This window comes from Rhinopithecus bieti, unplaced genomic scaffold, assembly GCF_001698545.2.
Source record: "Rhinopithecus bieti isolate Rb0 unplaced genomic scaffold, ASM169854v2 scaffold_10088, whole genome shotgun sequence".
Taxonomy (NCBI): Eukaryota; Metazoa; Chordata; class Mammalia; order Primates; family Cercopithecidae; genus Rhinopithecus; species Rhinopithecus bieti.
The window spans coordinates 837,514-856,775 of NW_016806409.1; the positions used below are offsets into that span (position 1 = coordinate 837,514).

The 19,262-nt window shown below is 46.9% G+C and overlaps 1 protein-coding gene across 3 annotated transcripts in view; it reads left to right on the plus strand.

The window, feature by feature from the left end:
* DBF4B (DBF4B-CDC7 kinase regulatory subunit) overlaps positions 1–19,262 on the plus strand; it is a 43,281-nt gene that overhangs the window by 8,113 nt on the left and 15,906 nt on the right. For all 3 annotated transcript variants that reach the window (XM_017876079.1, XM_017876077.1, XM_017876078.1), the window contains exons 3-8: positions 3,796–3,903; positions 7,258–7,412; positions 14,783–14,974; positions 15,849–15,899; positions 16,756–16,843; positions 18,359–18,432. In XM_017876079.1, coding sequence (XP_017731568.1) covers positions 3,796–3,903; positions 7,258–7,412; positions 14,783–14,974; positions 15,849–15,899; positions 16,756–16,843; positions 18,359–18,432 — 668 coding nt within the window. The remainder of the gene's footprint in view (positions 1–3,795; positions 3,904–7,257; positions 7,413–14,782; positions 14,975–15,848; positions 15,900–16,755; positions 16,844–18,358; positions 18,433–19,262) is intronic.

Sequence of the window (19,262 nt, forward strand, 5' to 3'; positions counted from 1 at the left end):
AAAAAAAAAAAAAAAAAAAGAATGAGGAGAAGGGGTTGTCAGCTTGATAGACTTCATTGCAAGCTAGGACCTGGCAATTTTGCGGAGGAGGGATCTCAGTTGTCACTACTTTGTATGTTTTTGTCTTGGGCTAGTCAGTTCCCTAGAGAAAAGTCCTCCAAACCTCTGTCTGGTAAGTATAAGCTTGTCAGCATTCTGGGAGCTCACTGGGGCGAGAGATCTGTAGGTCTTACTGTTAAGTATGCAGACATTCTCTTGATCTCCTGTGTTTTCACTAGGGCTTTATCTTTGCTTTCACCTGTACCCAGTGTTCCTCTAGTCCAGGGATTTTTCTGGCCTCAAGACTATTGACATTTTGAGCCAAGTAACTGTTTTCCGAGTTTGTCCTGTGCTTTGTAAGATATTAAGAGGCATCCCTGGCCTCCATCCACTAGATGCCAGGATCACACCCACTTCCCAGTTGTGACAACCAAAAACATTTCCAGAGGTTACCAAGTGTCCCCTGAGGGGAAAGCCTCCCCCAGTTAAGAACCACAGCTCTGGTCTGCTGGGGTGGGAGAGGGTTCTGAGAGTCTGTTCCTTTTAAAGCCTTTCAAATAATTGGTATTTTAGCCCTCCTGTTTCATTCTAGCATTCTACTCTGTATGGTCCCTCTGACTGGGCCTTTCAGCTCTAATCAGCTTGCTTCTTGTTGACTTAGGATTTAGCCTTCTCTCATCTCCTGTCTGTTTTTCACTCACCCATCTAATTTCCAGCTTCCAACATTTTGTGGCATCTCTTGCCTGTTGTCTTCTTGCCAGTATCTTTTATCTATTTTTATTCCTTTTCTGTCACTTTAGTGGTATTTAGAGAGAGAACAGAAGTTCTTGTATTCATCTTCCACATTTATTCAGAAGCCTGGATTATTATTTCTTCAAATGTTTTCTTCTCTCCATTGTTTATCCCCCTTTGCAACTCTTCTGGTGGTGTTGACACTTCTATCCCTATCCTCTGCATTTCTTAAATTCACGGATGTCCATTTATTTATCTCTTTGTGATACCTTCTGGAAGAGTTACTCAACCTAATTTACCAGCTCACACTGTTATATTCAGCTCATCTATTGATGTGGATAGATCTTTTCATTTTTAATTTTAATTTTAAAATAATTTCACAGTTATAAAAAGTTTCAAAAATAGTCAAAGGTTCCTACTCTTTACCCAAATATTAACATCTTTGTAATAATAGTACAATTAGAAAAATCCAGGCCAGGCGTGGTGACTCACGCCTGTAATCCCAGCACTTTGGGAGGCCGAGGCAGGCGGATCATTTGAGGTTAGGATTTCGAGACCAGCCTGGCCAACATGGTGAAACCCTGTCTCTACTAAAAATACAAAAAAATTAGCTGGATGTAGTGGCGGGCACCTGTAATCCCAGCTACTTGGAAGGCTGAGGCAGGAGAATCACTTGAATCCGGGAGGCAGAGGTTGCACTGAGCCAAGATCGTGCCACTGTGCTCCAGCCTGGGTGCAAAGCAAAATTTGGTCTCAAAAAAAAAAAAAAATCCCAGGGGGCTAGGCATGTTGGCTCATGCTTGTAATCCCAGCACTTTGGGAGGCTGAGGTGAGAAGATCACTTGAGCCCAGGAGTTCAAGACCAGAATGGGCAACATAATGAGATCTCGTCTCTACAGAAAATCAAAAAAATTCACTGGGTATGGTGGTGCGTGACATGGTGGTGCACGTGGTCCCAGCTACTCAGGAGGCTCAGGGGGAGGATCACTTGAGCCCAGGAGGTCAAGGCTGCAATGAGCCGTGATCACACTACTGCACTCTAGCCTGAGCGACAATGAGTTCCTGTCTCAAAAAAAGAAAGAAAAGAAAAATAATCAGGAAATTAATATTGATGTCATTAACTAATCTATAGATCTCATTCACATTTTACCAATTATCTCCCAATGTTCTTTTCCTGATTTAAGATTACATGTTGCAGCTAGGCACGGTGGCTCATGTCTGTAATCCCAGCACTTTGGGAGGCCGAGGCGGGCGGATCATGAGTTCAGGAAATCAAGACCATCCTGGGCCACGTGGCTGTCTCTACTTAAAATACAAAAATTAGCTGGGTATGGTGGTGCGTGCCTGTAGTCCCAGCTACTTGGGAGGCTGAGGCAGGAGAATCTCTTGAACCTAGGAGGCAGAGGTTGCGGTAAGCCGAGATTGCACCACTGCACTCCAGCCTGGGCGACACAACAAGACTCCATCTCAAAAAAAAAAAAAGATTACACGTTGCTTTTAGTTATCATATCTCCTTAGTCTCCTCCTGAGAGGAGGTCCTCATTCTTTGTCTTTGATGACCTCAGTACTTTTGAAGTCACCTCTAAATTTGGGTTTGTTTGATATGTCCACATGATTGAATTCAGCTAAAGCATTTTTGGCATAGAATTGATCTTATCCCCTCTCCAGTATGTGGTATCAGGAGGCACATGATGAAGATAAGATAAATCTCATTAACTTTGATCCCTTGATTAAAAGTGCTGTCTGCTAGATTTTTCCACATGAAGTTACTGTTTTACCTTTTGTGATAAATATCTTACAGGAAGATACTTTGAGACTGTGCAAATATTGAGATTTAAACTGTTTTTCTTTTAGAGCTGGCTTTGGTGCTGCATGCCTGTAATCCCAGCTACTTGAGGCTCAGGCAGAAGAATCACTTGAACCTGGGAGGCGGAGGCTGCAGTGAGCCAAGATCGCGCCGCTACACTCCAGCCTGGGCAACAGAGTGAGACCCTGTCTCAAATAATTTTTTTTTTTTTTTTTTGAGATGCAGTCTTGTTCTGTCGCCAGACTAGAGTGCAGTGGCATGATTTCAGCTCACTGAAACCTCTGACTCCCTGGTTCAAGCAATTCTTCTGCCTCAGCCTCCCATGTAGCTGGAATTACAGGCACACGCCACCACGCCCAGCTGATTTTTGTATTTTTAGTAGAGACATGGTTTCACTATGTTGGCCAGGATGGTCTTCATGTCCTGACCTCATTATCCACCCACCTTGGCCTCCCAAAGTGCTGGGATTACAAGTGTGAGCCACCACGTCTGTCCTATTTTTTTTTTTTTTTCTTAACAGCTTTATTGAGTTATAGTTCACACACCACATGGTTCACCCATATAAAGTATACATTCAGTGACTTAGTATGTTCACAGAATTGGGCAACCATCACCACAATCAATTTAGAACACTTTTCTTACTCCAAAAAAGAATACCCATTAGCAGCCACTCCCAAACTTTTCCTGATTCCCCAGCCCTAGTCATCTGCTGATCTACTTTCTGTAAATTTGCCTCTTCTGGACATTTCATATAAATAGAGTTATACAATATGTAGTCTTTTGTGACTGATTTCTTTCACTTAGCATGATGCTTTTGCGGTTTATCCATGTGGTGCCATGTGTCAGTACATCATTCCTTTTCATTGTTGAGTAGTATTCCATTATATGGATATACCACATTTTGTTTATCCATTCATCAGATGAACATACGAGTTTCCACTTTTTTTTTAAGAGACACAAACAAAATGTTATCAGTTATTAGGTTCTTAAGAAATTCAGAACACCAGTTTGTGAGGATAAGTTCCATTCATCAGGGCAAACACAGATCACAGGTAGCCCTGGAGCTGAGGAAAGGTTTGATTTTTGTTTGTAAAACGTGTGAGTCCACAACTTTCTGATAAATCTTGTGCACCAGTAAGATGTTTTGCTATTTTCACGTTGCTGCTACCAATTTTGGTTGAGGTGGCAATGACAGATTTCTGGTGTGTTCTTTGTAGAGGAACTTGGTCGAGGACCAGAGGTCCAGTCCCAAGACCAGCTGCTGCAGGAAAACCACCCTCTCGTCTCTGTGGCGCCCAGTGAGGATGACCAGAGTGGTCCTGGAGGTGATGCTGGATCGCAGTTTTCTCACATGCTGACTGAAGGGTTTTTTTTGCCGTGACTCAACATCTTTAGAGGCACATCTTCAGTAGGATAATATCTAGGCATTTTGTGAAGTTTAACCACCTGGGTACCACTGTTCTTGTCAACACCAACTGGTTTTGTAACAGTTGCAAGAAATTTCTTTTTCTTTTTTTTTGAGACAGAGTCTCGCTCTGTCACCCAGGCTGGAGTACAGTGGCGCGATCTCGGCTCACTGCAAGCTCCGCCTCCTGGGTTCATGCCATTCTCCTGCCTCAGCCTCCCGAGTACCTGGGACTACAGATGCCCGCCACCTCGCCCGGCTAGTTTTTTGTATTTTTTAGTAGAGACGGGGTTTCACCGTGTTAGCCAGGATGGTCTCGATCTCCTGACCTCGTGATCCCTCCGTCTCGGCCTCCCAAAGTGCTGGGATTACAGGCTTGAGCCACCGCGCCCGGCCAGAAACTTCTTTTTCTTTTCAACCTTGGATTTAGCAGCTGAGTACTTCTTCCTGGACATGGCCTTTCTGGAATACATAGCAGATCGGGAATATCTGCAGTTCCTCTGACAAGGACAAGATTGCGGCTGCAATGGGGTTTCCCCTTATTGGGCGTTTTTCTCCTTGAGGTTGCCCCTTTTCACCTTGCCACCAGCATCAGCCTTCTTGGCCTTGGGTTTATATCTGGCTTCTCAGCTTTTTCACCCATCATCTTGCAGGGTGGGAAAGACTTCACTTTTTGGCTATATAATTAATATTGCTATAAGCATTCATTTATAGGTTTTCATGTGGCTGTGTTTTCATTTCTCAAGGGTATACCTAGGAGTAAGATTGCTGGGTCATACGGTAACTCTGTGTTTTAACCTTTTGAGAAACTGATACATGGTTTTTCCAATGTGACTGCACCATTCCACATTCCCTCCAGAAGTATGTGAGGGTTCCAGTTTGTCATATCCTCACCAACACTTGCTATTACCTGGCTTTTTTTTTTTTTTTTTTTTTTGAGACGGAGTCTCGCTCTGTCGCCCAGGCTGGAGTGCAGTGGCCGGATCTCAGCTCACTGCAAGCTCCGCCTCCCAGGTTTATGCCATTCTCCTGCCTCAGCCTCCCGAGTAGCTGGGACTACAGGCGCCCGCCACCTCGCCCGGCTAGTTTTTTGTATTTTTTTTAGTAGAGACGGGGTTTCACCGGGTTAGCCAGGATGGTCTCGATCACCTGACCTCGTGATCCGCCCGTCTCGGCCTCCCAAAGTGCTGGGATTACAGGCTTGAGCCACCGCGCCCGGCCTACCTGGCTTTTTTAAAAAAAAAAAAAGAAGAAGAAGAAGAATCTCGCTCTGTCTCCTAGGCTTGAGTGCAGTAGTGTGACCGCAACTCACTGTAACCTCCACCTCCTGGGTTCAAGCAATTCTTCTGCCTCAGCCTCCCGAGTAGCTGGGATTACAGGCGTGAGCCACCATGCCTGGTTATTTTTTGTATTTTTAGTGGAGACAGGGTTTCACCATGTTGGCCAGGCTGGTCTCAAAGTCCTTATCTCAAGTGATCCACCCACCTCGGCCTCCCAAAGTGCTGGGATTACAGGTGTGAAACATGGCACCTGGCCAAGATTTTTAAAATACTATGTTTTTCATGTCCATTATCTCCAACTAATTTTTTTTTTTCCTTTTTTGAGACAGAGTCTCCCTCTGTCACCCAGACTGGAGTGCAGTGGCATGATCTCAGCTCACTGCAACGTCTGCCTCCCGGGATCATGGAATTACTGTGCCTCAGCCACCCAAGTAGCTGGGATTACAGGCGTGCACCACCGTGCCCAGCTAATTTTTCTGGTAGAGGCAGGGTTTTGCCATGTTGCCCAGGCTGGTCTCGAACTCCTGGCCTCAGGTAATATGCCCACCTCAGCTTCCCAGCTGGGATTACAGGTATGAGCCACTGTGCCCGTCCTAATTCTTTTCTTTACCTGCCGTTCCTGCTTTATGTTTCCTGTATCCTCCCTAGCCTTTTTGAGGATATTTATTTATTTATTTTTTTGAGGATATTTATTATACTTTAATGGTTTTTTCTTTTTCCTATCTGGTTCATTATTATGACAGACAATCTATACCAGAGAAAGTTTCTTTGATAGTACTTGCTTTCTTCAGTTGCCTCATGTTTTCTTATACACAAATGTTCCTTTGGGACATTAGCCACTCTGATTGGTAAGGTGCTCTTGGAAGGAAGATCAAAAGCTTATGCCCTACCTCATGTGTCCCTCCATTGAGTTTAGGAATTGGAAGTTGCATAGAAGAGGAAACAACCCAGGCCGGGCGCTGTGGCTCACGCCTGTAATCCCAGCACTTTGAGAGGCCGAGGCAGACGGATCACCTGAGGTTGGGAGTTTGCAACCAGCCTGACCAACGTGGAGAAACCCTGACTCTACTAAAAATACAAAATTAGCCAGGCGTGGTGGTGCATGCCTGTAACCCCAGCTACTGGGAAGGCTGAGGCAAGTGAATCACTTGAACCTGGAAGGAGGAGGTTGCGGTAAGCCAAGATGGCGTCATTGCACTCCAGCCTGGGCAACAAGAGCAAAACTCCATTTCAAAAGGGAAAAAGAAAAAAAAAGAAGAGGAAATGGCCCCACTATGCTGCAGAGCCCTTGGAATATGGGCTCCTTCACTCTCCATTTGCAGCAGCATTCTGTGCTCTCCAACACAAACACACACACACGCTCTTTGTCCTGTTGTTTTTCAAGAGCTGTCTTTTTGACTTATAATTACCTAAGTTACCAAATGGAGAGGTTAGGAAGTAGGCCCATTCAGGAGCCAACAAGTTCACTGTCCCCTTACCCTCTTATCTATCTCAAATACACATGCATATTCGTCCTAAGCTAGGCTGCAACACTGCCATGATGTTATCCTGCTGACTGGTTAGGGCTGGGCTGCTTACTTGGCACTGGCAACATGGCAGGCAGTGACTTGCTCAGCACCGCTAGAAAGCATCCTCCTGCCTGGCACCCCACTGTGAATCTGGGCCCTCTTTTCCCTAGTTTACCACAGCTCCCCAGTGTCTGGTTTGAGGATCTGTCTAATTCCTTTTTACTTAAATGGCTTCCCTAGATTTAGATTCTAAGGAAGAAGTGAAGAAGTCAGCAAGCCTTGTTTGCTTATTATCTTGTTTGGAAGGTTCTTTTCACCACATCTGAGCTTCATGAGGGTAAGGGCATTGGCTTTGCAGCTGTCTGTGTGTGCCCAGGGCCTAGTCTGCACTGTTACAGCACACAGACTGAACTGTCAGTGAGGGCCACCTGGCCTCAGGACTCTCTTTTCAAGCTTCTTACTTTGCTCCTCTTTATTGTTTTCTAGGGGCTCAGCTAGGAGTTTCCAGGTATCTGGGAAAATGCCAGAAGAACTCACCACGTGCTGGGAAGCATCCCTTTTCCGGAAAGTCCTTTTACTTGGATCTGCCTGCTGGCAAGAATCTCCAGTTTTTGACAGGGGCCATTCAGCAACTGGGTGGGGTAGGTAACCTGTTCTTCTCCTGTGATACCATGTGCGTTTGCGCTGTAGAGCAGGAGTTGGATAGGGATTATATCTATAGTTTCCAGGTATTTTCTTTCTTTTTTTTTCTTGAGATGGAGTCTTGATCTATAACCCAGGCTGGAGTGCAGTGGCACGATCTCAACTCACTGCAACCTCTTCCTCCCAGGTTCAAGCGATTCTGCCTCAGCCTCCCCAGTAGCTGAGATTACAGGTGCACACCACCATGTCTGGCTAATTTTGTCTTTTTAGTAGAGATGGGGTTTCACCTTGTTGGCCAGGGTTGTCTTGAACTCCTGACCTCGTAATCTGCCCACTTCGGCCTCCTAAAGTGCTGGGATTACAGGCGTGAGCTACCACGCCTGGCAGTTTCCAGGTATTTTCAAAGGTCTCACTACATTTCCCAAAGCAATTTTAAACATAAACCATTTTTTTGGCCAGGTGCAGTGGCTCACACCTGTAATCCGAGCACTTCGGGAAGCCAAGGCAGGTGGATTACTTGAGGTCAGGAGTTCGGGACCACCCTGGCCTAAACGACAAAACTCTGTCTCTACTAAAAATACAAAAATTAGCCAGGCATCATGGTGGGCACCTATAGTCCCAGCTGCTCAGAAGGCTGAGGCGGGAGGATTGTTTGAACCTGGGAGGCGGAGTTTGCAGTGAGCCGAGATCGTACCACTGCACTCCATCCAGCCTGGGAGACAGAGCAAGACTCTGTCTCAAAAAAAAACAATGATAATAAATAACCTTTAAAAAATAAAGATAACAGCCAGGCGCGGTGGCTCAAGCCTGTAATCCCAGCACTTTGGGAGGCCGAGACGGGCGGATCACGAGGTCAGGAGATTGAGACCATCCTGGCTAACACGGTGAAACCCCGTCTCTACTAAAAAAATACAAAAAAAAAACTAGCTGGGCGAGGTGGCGGGCACCTGTAGTCCCAGGTACTCGGGAGGCTGAGGCAGGAGAATGGCGTAAACCCGGGAGGCGGAGCTTGCAGTGAGCTGAGATCCGGCCATGGCGCTCCAGCCTGGGTGACAGAGCGAGACTCCGTCTCAAAAAAAATAATAATAAAATAAAATAAAGATAAATCTTTTTCCGTATTAGAAACTTAGGCTGGGCACAGTGGCTCATGACTGTAATCCCAGCACTTTGGGAGGCTGAGGAGGACAGATCACTTGAGTCCAGGAGTTCAAGATCAGCCTGGCAACATGACGAGAATCTGTCTCTACAAAACATACAAAAAATTAAGCAGGTGTCGTGGTGCATGATTGTAGTTGGGAGGCTGAGGTAGGAGGATCACTTGAGCCCAGAAGGCGGAGGTTACAGTGAGCTGAAGACGAGATCTTGCACCACTGCACTCCAGCCTGGACAACAGAGTGAGACCTTGTCTCAAAAAAAGGCTGGGTGTGGTGGCTCACACCTGTAATCCTAGCACTTTGGGAGGCCGAACCAGGTGGATCACTTGAGCCCAGGAGTTTAGATCACCCTGGCCAATATGGCAAAACCCTGTCTCTACTAAAAATACAAAAATTAACCAGGTCCAGTGGCACATGCCTGTAGTCTCAGCTACTCAGTAGGCTGAGGTATGAGACTCGCTTGAGCCCCAGGAGGCAGTCCAGCCAAGGTGACACAGCATGACCCTGTCTCAAGAAAAAAAGAAACTTTTTTTTTTTCTGAGACAGTGCCTCGCTCTGTCGCCCAGGTTGGAGTGCAGTGGCGGGATCTCAGCTCACTGCAAGCTCTGTCTCCCAGGTTCATGCCATTCTCCTGCCTCAGCCTCCTGAGTAGCTGGGACTACAGGTGCCCATCACCACGCCCGGCTAATGTTTTGTATTTTAGTAGAGACGAGGTTTTACCGTGTTAGCCAGGATGGTCTTGATCTCCTGACCTCGTGATCCGCCTGCCTCGGCCTCCCAAAGTGCTGGGATTACAGGTGTGAGCCACCACGTCCAGTCAAAAAAAAGGAAACTTAATGGCCGGTTGTGGTGGCTCACACCTGTGATCTCAGCACTTTGGGAGGCTGAGGTGGGAGGATTGCTTGAGTCCAGGAGTTTGAGACCAACCTGAGCAACACAGTGAGACCTCATCTCTACAAAAAATAAAATTATAACTCCCAGACACAGTGGCTTACTCCTATAATCTCGGCACTTTGGGAGGCCCAGGCGGGCAGATCACCTAAGGTCAGGAGTTTGAGACCAGCCTGACCAACATGGAGAAACCCCATCTCTACTAAAAATACAAAATTAACCTGGCGTGGTGGCACATGCTTGTAATCCCAGCTACTCAGGAGGCTGAGGCAGGAGAATCAATTGAACTCAGGTGGCAGAGGTTGCAATGAGCCAATGATCACACCATTGCACTCCAGCCTGGGTAACAAGAGCGAGATTCCATCTCAAAAAAAAAAAAAAATGGTTAGCTGGGGGCAGTGGCACATGCCTATAGTCCAGCTACTCAGGGGTCTAAGGTGGAAGGATTACCTGAACTCGGGAGTTTGAGGCTGCAGTGAGCTATGATTGCACTGCTACACTCCAGCCTGGATGACAAAGCAAGACCCTGTCTCAAAAATAATGTTAAAATAAATAAATAAATAAACAAACATATTATCTGTTCGTTCTAGAAATTTTTGGAGAACATGGAAGTACTCCAAGTGACAACCAGCATTTTAAGTATTTTCTTTCCTCCTTTCCTGTCATAATGGCTTAATTTAGATATAATTCACATATCATAAAATTCATCCATTTAAAGTGCACAGCTCAGTGTTTTTTAGTATATTCACAGAAATGTGTAAGTTGTATGATCGCACAGTCAATTGTAGAACGTTTTCATCACCCCAAAAAGGAAACCACTCCCTATACGCTTGGGCAACTCCCTATATCGTTGTTACTCCTAGCCCTGGGTAAATTTCCATCTACCTTCTGCCTCCGTCCTGCCTTTGTTTTATTGTGCTTCTTTTTTTTTTTTTTTTTTTTTGATAGTGGGCCACACTCAGTCACCCAGGCTAGAATGCAGTGGCGCCATCATGGCTCACTACAGCCTCATACAGCCTCAACCTCCCCGGACTCGGGTGATCCTCCCACCTCAGTTTCCCTGTAGCTGGGACTACAGGTGCTTGCCACGATGCCTTGCTCATTTTTGTATTTTTTTGTAGATGCAGAGTGTCGCCATGTTCCCCAGACTGGTTATGACCTCCTGGGTTCAAGTAATCCTCCTGCCTCAGCCTCCCAAAGTACTGGGATTACAGGCCTGAGCCACTGCTACTGGCCCTTTTTCTTTATTTTTTTTGAGACGGAGTCTCGCTCTTGTTGCCCATGCTGGAGTGCAATGGCACGATCTCAGCTCACTGCAACCTCCACCTCCTGGGTTCAAGCGATTCTCCTCCCTCAGCCTCCCGAGGGGCTGGGATTACAGGCATGCATCTCCACACCTGGCTAATTTTGTATTTTTAGTAGAGATGGGGTTTCTCCATGTTGGTTGGGCTGGTCTGGAACTTCTGACATCAGGTGATCCACCCACCCACCTCAGCCTCCCAAAGTGCTGGGATTACAGGTGTGAGCCACCACGCCTGGCCTTTTTTTTTTTTTTTTTTTTGTCTTACCCAGTTGCCTGCAAGAGGGAGCTGAGGGCAGGGCTGGGAAGGGCAGGGCAATGCTTATTTTTTTCTAGCTGTGATATGAGTACTTTCTTTTTAAATTTTAGAGACAGGGTCTCACTGTGTTGGCCAGGTTGGTCTTTCACTCTTGGTGTCAGGCAGTCCCCCGACCTCAGCCTCCCAAAAGGTTAGGATTATGGGCATGAGCCACAGCACCCAGCTGGCATTAGTACGTTTTATTATCAACTTTTACTCATAACCTTAAAGCATTAGCACTTTTCTATCATTATTGCCCTTCATATGTATCATTTGCAATGGGAATATAATATTCTTTTGAGTGGATTATTAATTTACTTAACTGTTGCCCTGTGGACATTTAGAGTCTTAATAATTTTTAGCGTTTAGAAATAACACAGGTGAACAACTTTGAGTAAAAAGCATTTGCTGTATTTGATTCCATTAAAATATTTTTAGGGGCTGGGCACGGTGGCTCACACTTGTAATCCCAGCACTTTGGGAGGCTGAGGCGGGCAGATCATTTGAGGACAAGAGTTCGAGATCAGCCTGGCCAACATGGTGAAACACAGTCTCTACTGAAAATACAAAAATTAGCCAGGTGTGGTGGCAGGCACCTGTAATCCCAGCTACTCGGGAGGCTGAGGCAGGAGAACTGCTTGAAACCGGGAAGTGGAGGTTACAGTGAGCCAAGATCGTGCCTCTGCACTCCAGCCTGTGCAACAAAGCAAGACTCCATCTCAAAAACAAACAAACAAAATATATGTATTTAGGCTGGGCTCAGTGGCTCACACCTGTAATCCCAGCGCTGTGGGAGGCTGAGGTGGGCAGATCACCTCAGGTCAGGAGTTCTAGACCAGCCTAGCCAACATGATGAAATCTTATATAAAAAATTAGCAGGGCGTGGTAGCGTGGTAGTCCCAGCTGCTCGGGAGGCTGAGGCATAACAATCGCTTCAACCCAGGAGGCAGAGGTGCTAGTGAGCCAAAATTGTGCCATTGCACTCCAGCCTGGGCAACAGAGCAAGACTCTGTCTCCAAAAAAAAAAAAAGAAGATAGCATGATAGTGCTTGGCCCAAAAGAGACTAACAACTGGGGAAACTGGATGAATAGGCTTGGAATGGAGAGGCTCTTTGCTGTCAAACCCAGAAACTCGGGACTGCAGAAACTCGGTGAGGATGGATAGAATGAGGATTATATAACCAAACTGGCCCATAATTACATTTTGAACTTTTAGTCCTTTCGTCATTTAGCCTTTGCTATATAGGGCTTAAGGCAACAATTTATTTTCTATTTATTTATTTATTTTTAGACAAAGTTTTGCTCTTGTTGCCCAGGCTGGAGTGCAGTGGTGCAATCTCGGCTCACTGCAACCTCCAACTCCCAAGTTCAACCCTTCCTCAGCCTCCAGAGTAGTTTGGCTTACAGGCACCATGCCCAGCTAGTTTTTGTGTGCGGGTGTGTATTTTCAGTAAAGACAAAGTTTCACCATGTTGGCCAGGCTGGTCTTGAACTCCTGGACCTCAGGTGATCCACCCGCCTTGGCCTCCCAAAGTGCTGGGATTACAGGCGTGAGCCACCGCACCTGGCCAAAACAACAATTTATTATTTCTCATTATGCTGTGGGTTGGCTGGGTGGTTTATCTGGTGGTTTCAACAGGGCTCATTCCTGAGGCTGCATTCAGCTGGAAGGTCACCTGGGGCTGGAAAGACCAAGATGGCCTCACTTACACATCTGGCACTCTGTGCCAGACTAGCTGATTTAACATGGTGGTCTCAAGGCAGCCTTCCCTGAAAGTGAGGCAGGAAGCCAAGGCCTCTGAGGCCTAGGCTCTAGAACTCACACATCATAATTTCCCCATGTTCTATTGGTCCAATCAAGTCAGATTGAAGGGCATAAAAAAGTAGGTCCCATCTCCTAATGGCAGGAACAACAAAGTCATATTGCAAAGGAGTGGGTATACTGGGATGGGAGGAGGAATGTATGGTCATTTACAATCTCCTGTATTTATATAGGATAATCATTGATTGCCCTACTCCTACCCTCTAGCATTTGCTTTTGCCATATTAAAAAAGGTAGATGCAGCCAGGCACGGTGGCTCACACCTGTAATCCCAGCACTTTGGGAGGCCAAGGTGGGCAGATCACAAGGTCAAGAAATTGAGACCATCTTGGCCAACATGGTGAAACCCCATCTCTACTAAAATTACAAAAATTAACTGGGCATAGTGGCACGCGCCTGTAGTCCCAGCTATTCAGGAGGCTGAGGTAGGAGAATCGCTTGAACCTGGGAGACAGAGGTTGCAGTGAGCCGAGAGTGTGTCACTGCACTCCAGCCTGGTGACGAAAAAAAGGTAGATGTGATCAGGCACGGTGACTCACACCTGTAATCCCAACACCCTGGGAGGCCGAGGTGGGCAGATCACTTGAGGTCAGGAGTTCCAGACCAGCCTGGCCAACATGATGAAACCCCATCTCCTCTAAAAATACAAAAATTAGCCGGTGTGGTGGCACACACCTGTTGTCCCAGCTACTTGGGAGGCTGAGGCAGGAGAATTGCTTGAACCCAGGAGGTGGAGATTAGAGTGAGCCAAGATCGCGCCACAGCACTACAGCCTGGGAGACAAAGTGAGACCTTGTCACAAAAAAAAAAAAAAAACAGAAAAGAAAAAAAGGTAAATGTAATGCTTCAATTCATAACTAGATTTTTTTAATTGTCATAAAGTATATATAACATAAAATAAGTCATATTAGCCTTTTTTTTTTCTTCTTTTTTAAGAGAGACAGGATTTCACTCCCCAAGCTGGAGTGTAGTGGTACAGTCATAGCTCACTGCGTCATTGAACTTCTGGGCTCAAGGGATGCTTCTGCCTCAGCCTCCCAAGTAGCTAGGACTATAGGTGCACATAACAACACCCAGCTAATTTAAAAAATTTAAGGCCGGGTGCGGTGGCTCAAGCCTGTAATCCCAGCACTTTGGGAGGTCGAGACGGGCGGATCACAAGGTCAGGAGATCGAGACCATCCTGGCAAACACGGTGAAACCCCGTCTCTACTAAAAAAAAAAATACAAAAAACTAGCCGGGCGAGGTGGCAGGCGCCTATAGTCCCAGCTACTCGGGAGGCTGAGGCAGGAGAATGGCGTGAACCCGAAAGGCGGAGCTTGCAGCGAGCTGTGATCCGGCCACTGCACTCCAGTTTGGGCGACAGAGCGAGACTCCGTCTCAAAAAAAAAAAAAAATTAAAAAAAAATTTCAGAGACAGGGTCTTGCTGTGTTGCTCTGGCATGTCTTGAACTCCTGACCTCAAGTGATCCTCCCACCTCAGCCCCCTACAGTGCTAGGATTACAGGCATGAGCCACCATACCTGGTCCCCAGTGTGTCTTACACAGAAAAATCATGGCTTACACAAGCTAGTCTTAATCCTGTCCAGTTCTTTCAATGTGTTCTTGCTGTATGCAAACTCAAACTGCTCATAGAACTCAAAGCCTGCAGCCTTCTGCCACTGGGTCAGGGGCAGCAGTCCTGGAGACAAAACCTGTTTTATTTATATATATATGTATATATACACCCTGTTAGATTTCAGGATGATGTCTTCTTAGGAACTTGGTACGGAACTGCATTTAGTCTATTTAAAGACATTGATTCTGGAACTCCTGGCAGCCAAGATTTCCTTCTCTAGCCTCTTTATATTGACAATTCTGCATTTGCTTTTTGGTTTTGAGCCATCTCTGTGATCTGGTTTCAGGTAATTGAGGGTTTTCTGAGCAAAGAAGTAAGTTACATCGTGTCCAGCCGCAGAGAAGCAAAAGCAGAGAGCAGTAGGACAAACCAAAGAGGCTGCCCTAGCCCTAACCCCAGTGAGGTCAGAGTGGAAACATCGGCCATGGTTGATCCAAAAGGCAGCCACCCCAGGCCTTCACAAAAACCCGTTGACTTGGTAAGAACCTCATGGAGTAGGAAAGGTATGCTGTGTAAACAAAGAAGGTAGGCTTTGGTGAGCCTTTTAAGGCAGTCTCTGGTTTTAGTTTCATCTGGCTTAATTTAATCTCTCATTTGAATTCAGGGACTGAGAATATTTTATCATAGCTCTGGATCTAAACACCTCAGCAACATACTATCCCCCGTGCTACCCTTTTATGCCATATGTCAGTTTTTATAGGACTTCAAAGTCAGAGTTTTAGAAACCAGAAGAGACTCTTCATAAACCAGAAAAGATATGTTGGGATTGGTCTGGGCTTGGGCAGGAGTACCCTGAGTAGACAGCCATTCCCTTCTTCCTTGCCTGCATGTATGAAGGGCCAAGAGTTTGGATAATACACGTGTTATGTATTTGATTTAAAATGGAATATGGCTTTTCCCCTCTAGGCTTACGTTCTTATTTTTGTCTAACTTATATTAATATTAAAATGTCCATGAACATATACTGTTGGCATTGTGATGACAGATGGGACTTCCTACGAGCAAAAACTTCTGAAGTGAAACATTTGCTTTCATTATCTGCTGGAGAGTGCAGAGACTCTTAAAGAGGGGTCTCAGGACATTTGTAACAATTGGATCTCAGTGAATTCAGAGTGCCCTTCTCTCCACCAGGTTCAGGCTGCCACCTCAGGATTACCTAAACTTCCTGCGGCTTTATCTTTACCTCCTAGATGTTTTCTAGGCTCTCATTTCTACCAGTCCTCAGTTGTCACTGCTCCCAGCTTTCTGAGGGACATAACCCCAAGACATAACCCCTCACCAGCTCCTGTGTAAACATCTTTCAGTGCACACATGGCCTAACAGCAGACCTCACTGCTCTTCTCTCCCGTCAGGTGCCTCTAAGCAGAGGGAAGGAGCTGCTGCAGAGGGCTATCAGAAACCAGGTGAGCTGGAGCAAGACGGGACAGAGTGGGTAGTCTCCAGCACAGGGAGGGATTTCACCCTTCTTCCCAGGTTCTTCTGAAGCACCCACTCAAACTGCACACTCTGCGATATGTAGTATTGTCATTATTTCCTTCTTCTACATTAGGTAGTGGAGGCTCAGACAAGTTATTTAGCCATTCACCTCGAGAGTAAGTGTTGAAACCAGAGCCACCTCCAACTCCGGAGCCTACCAAGAGAACCATGGGGATGTAGGATGTGGCGGGACAGGGCTGCTTGGTACAGAAGCCAGACTTCTTTTACAAGTAACTCTTTATTCCTTGTGTGAAAATTCAGGGCTGTTAAAGTTTAGTGGCAAGAGGAGGACTTAAGGTGATCTTGTGAGAAGAGTCAAGCTAGTGACATCAGGAGGGGTACATGGCTGTGATGGGGGAGGTGGTGCTGCTGGACTGAGCCAGTGGAGGGGGAAGATCGGCAGCCAGCATAGTTTCATGCTCAGAGAGGATGATGGTCACCATGTTTGTTGTGTACTTACTATGCTGAGAGCTTTCCTTGCAGAGGCCCTCCCCACAAACAGCTCTCTCCGAAGCACGTGTTCCTTTCTGGTCATGAGGTGGCCAGAGCACAATGTATAGGCAGACCAGTGGTCTTTCCTCTCCCGATGTGGCCATATGGAGGACAGGATGTCTTCCTGAGGGTTGGGATGGACTCTCTGCACTGTACTGTCTCTCCTGCCTGCCTCCCCGCAGTCCCTCCCATGGATGACTCAGGGCTCCCAGAAGCAATTTCTATCTGTCCCCTTCACGTTCAGGCCTTGGGGAGTCTCTGCTCCTACCTGACTCTGTGTTGTAATTTCAGGGGAGCATCAGTGGAGGAGGCAGTGGGGGCAGCAGCAGCCTCCTGACCAATGCCCGCTCTTGGGGAGTGAGGATTCTGCACGTGGATGGTACCCTTTCTGTGCTGGGCTCCTGTGGAGGGAGAGTTGGTGACTTTGACCAGGAGTGTCAGCTTTTAGGAGGATCATGGTCATGTGAGCTTCTGGTCACTGGAAGCCAGAAGTACTCAGCTGCCATGTTGATCCACAAAGGTGGGAGGACGTGGGGAAGGGAGAAAGTGGTGAGGATGCAGAGTGCAGGCTGTGGCCTCAGCGTCCGGCAGGAGGTCCCTAGAACATGCCGTTTCATGTCACCTGCTACAGCTCTCCCCCAGCTAGTGTGATGATCCCGTTTTACAAATGCAGAAATTATCTTAATATTCATGACCACTGGCCAGTGCGGTGGCTCACACCTGTAATCCCAGCACATTGGGAGGCCAAGGCGGGTGGATCACAAGGTGAAGAGTTCAAGACCAGCCTGACCAACATGGTGAAACCCCCTCTCTACTAAAAATACAAAAGTTAGCTGAGCCTGGTAGTGCGTGCCTGTAATCCCAGCTACTCAGGAGACTGAGGCAGGAGAATCACTTGAACCCAGGAGGCGGAGGTTGCAGTCAGCCAAGATCATACTACTACACTCCAGCCTGGGTGACAGAGCGAGACTCCGTCTCAAAAAAAAAAAAAATTCATGACCACTTAACAGGTATTTACTCTGTGCTACGAATTACCTCCTTTAATCCTCACTGCAGCTCTGTCCCCATTATACAGATGAAGAAATTGAGCTTCAAACAGATTAGGCAAATTGTCCATGGTCTCACTGGAGTGTGTAGTGTAGACCACCACTCTCAGTTTGACTCGGCTGTAAATTTTGTGCTCCTTCTTTTCTCACACTGTAAACAACCCTTTTGCAGCCTGTTTAGAATAGTTGTCTTGAACCAGCTGGCAGTGAGTGATCTCATACCCAACTCCATTCTTGAGTCTGGAGTTTTCTCTGATCCATTTTAGGAGACTGGTCCAGATGGGACAGCCCATAGGTGCTGACTGGAATGCTGTCCCACCTCTGGGTACCAAGATCTTCCAGGGGAGTCTAGAGGCTGTACAGGGGAAGTTCCTGGTCTGGGATGTGGAGGGCTTCATCTCACTGAAAAATCAGCCATTTCTGACTTGATCTCCTCCTCTGCCTTCCTCTGTTAGAGAAGTGCCAGCATGTTTAACCCTTGCTGGTCTTTCACCTGAGAGTACAGCTGAGTAGTTCACACAGCATGGCCTCCCTCACAGCCGCAGCTCTTCAGTGGTGCCTTAAAGTCGTTAGCAAGCCTTGAGGCACCTTCTGTTCAAAGATGAGTTACATTCAGTGCTGCAAAAGAGCATGACACCCGCTCAGGCGCTGTTCCAGGGACAGAGGACCCAGTCCTTACCTCTGCCGTCAGGAGATGCAGAGGGAATGTGTAGCCAGAAGGTGGCAGGCAAGGCTGGAGTAATTCAGTGGGCTGGCCAAGCGAGTTTAGTCCTGCAGCCCAGGAAGGGGCTGTGCTAGGTAAGTGAACACTGGAAGCCTTTGGCACAAACCCTCTGTCTTCTCCACAGAAATGATGATGCACGTGCAGCAGCTGTCTCTTGCCTCTTTATGTGTGAAAAAACAAGAGCCAAAGAAGCCAGAGGTAGGTCATCCTGCTGAACTGAAGGGCAAATGGATGGTTTTCAGTGAAATCAGTGACAACTTAGGTAAATCCATGGCCTGCCCAAGCCATCTCTTCCTGGCCATTCTGAAAGATGGAAGGGGAATGCAGCCTCTTACTTACCTCAGTCCTAGCACCCATAGCTTTGCGACACCCTTTCTTCTCTCTGCAGCACTTGCAGTCCTCCCATGGCACACGCCCTGCTGAGACATCCCTATGGTCTGGGCCACCTGGGCCATGGGCTGCCTTACAGTAGTTCTGGACTAGATAAGCTTCATAAATGCCCATGGCACTGACCAGGCTGCTATTCTGGGGACAGCTCTTAACCTGGGAATAAGTCTGCATACTGCAGGGGTGAGAAGGAGTGATCGAAATAGCTGCCATCTTCTAAATCCTTGTTTGTTTTCCATTCTTTGCTGGTGTTAGAACTGTGTGTATCACATCAAGAGAGCCCAGCCTGGTTTAAAGCCACAGTATCTTCACCCAAGCCTCAGTCTGAGGAAGGATTAAATCTACAGATCCACCCACAGCTTGGCATCCAGGCACAGGATGAACAGTGATAGCTATTAGTTAACAGTGCTAATTAGCTAACAGTACTAGTAAACCACATCCAAAGTGGATGGAGCGGCTGGGCATGGTTGCTCATGCCTGTAATCCCAGCACTTTGGGAGGCCAAGGCCGGCAGATCACTTGAGGTCAGGAGTTCGAGACCAGCCTGGCCAACATGGTGAAACCCCGACTCTGCTAAAAATACAAAAATTAGCCAGGCGTGATGGCACATGCCTGTAATCCCAGCTACTCAGGAGGCTGAG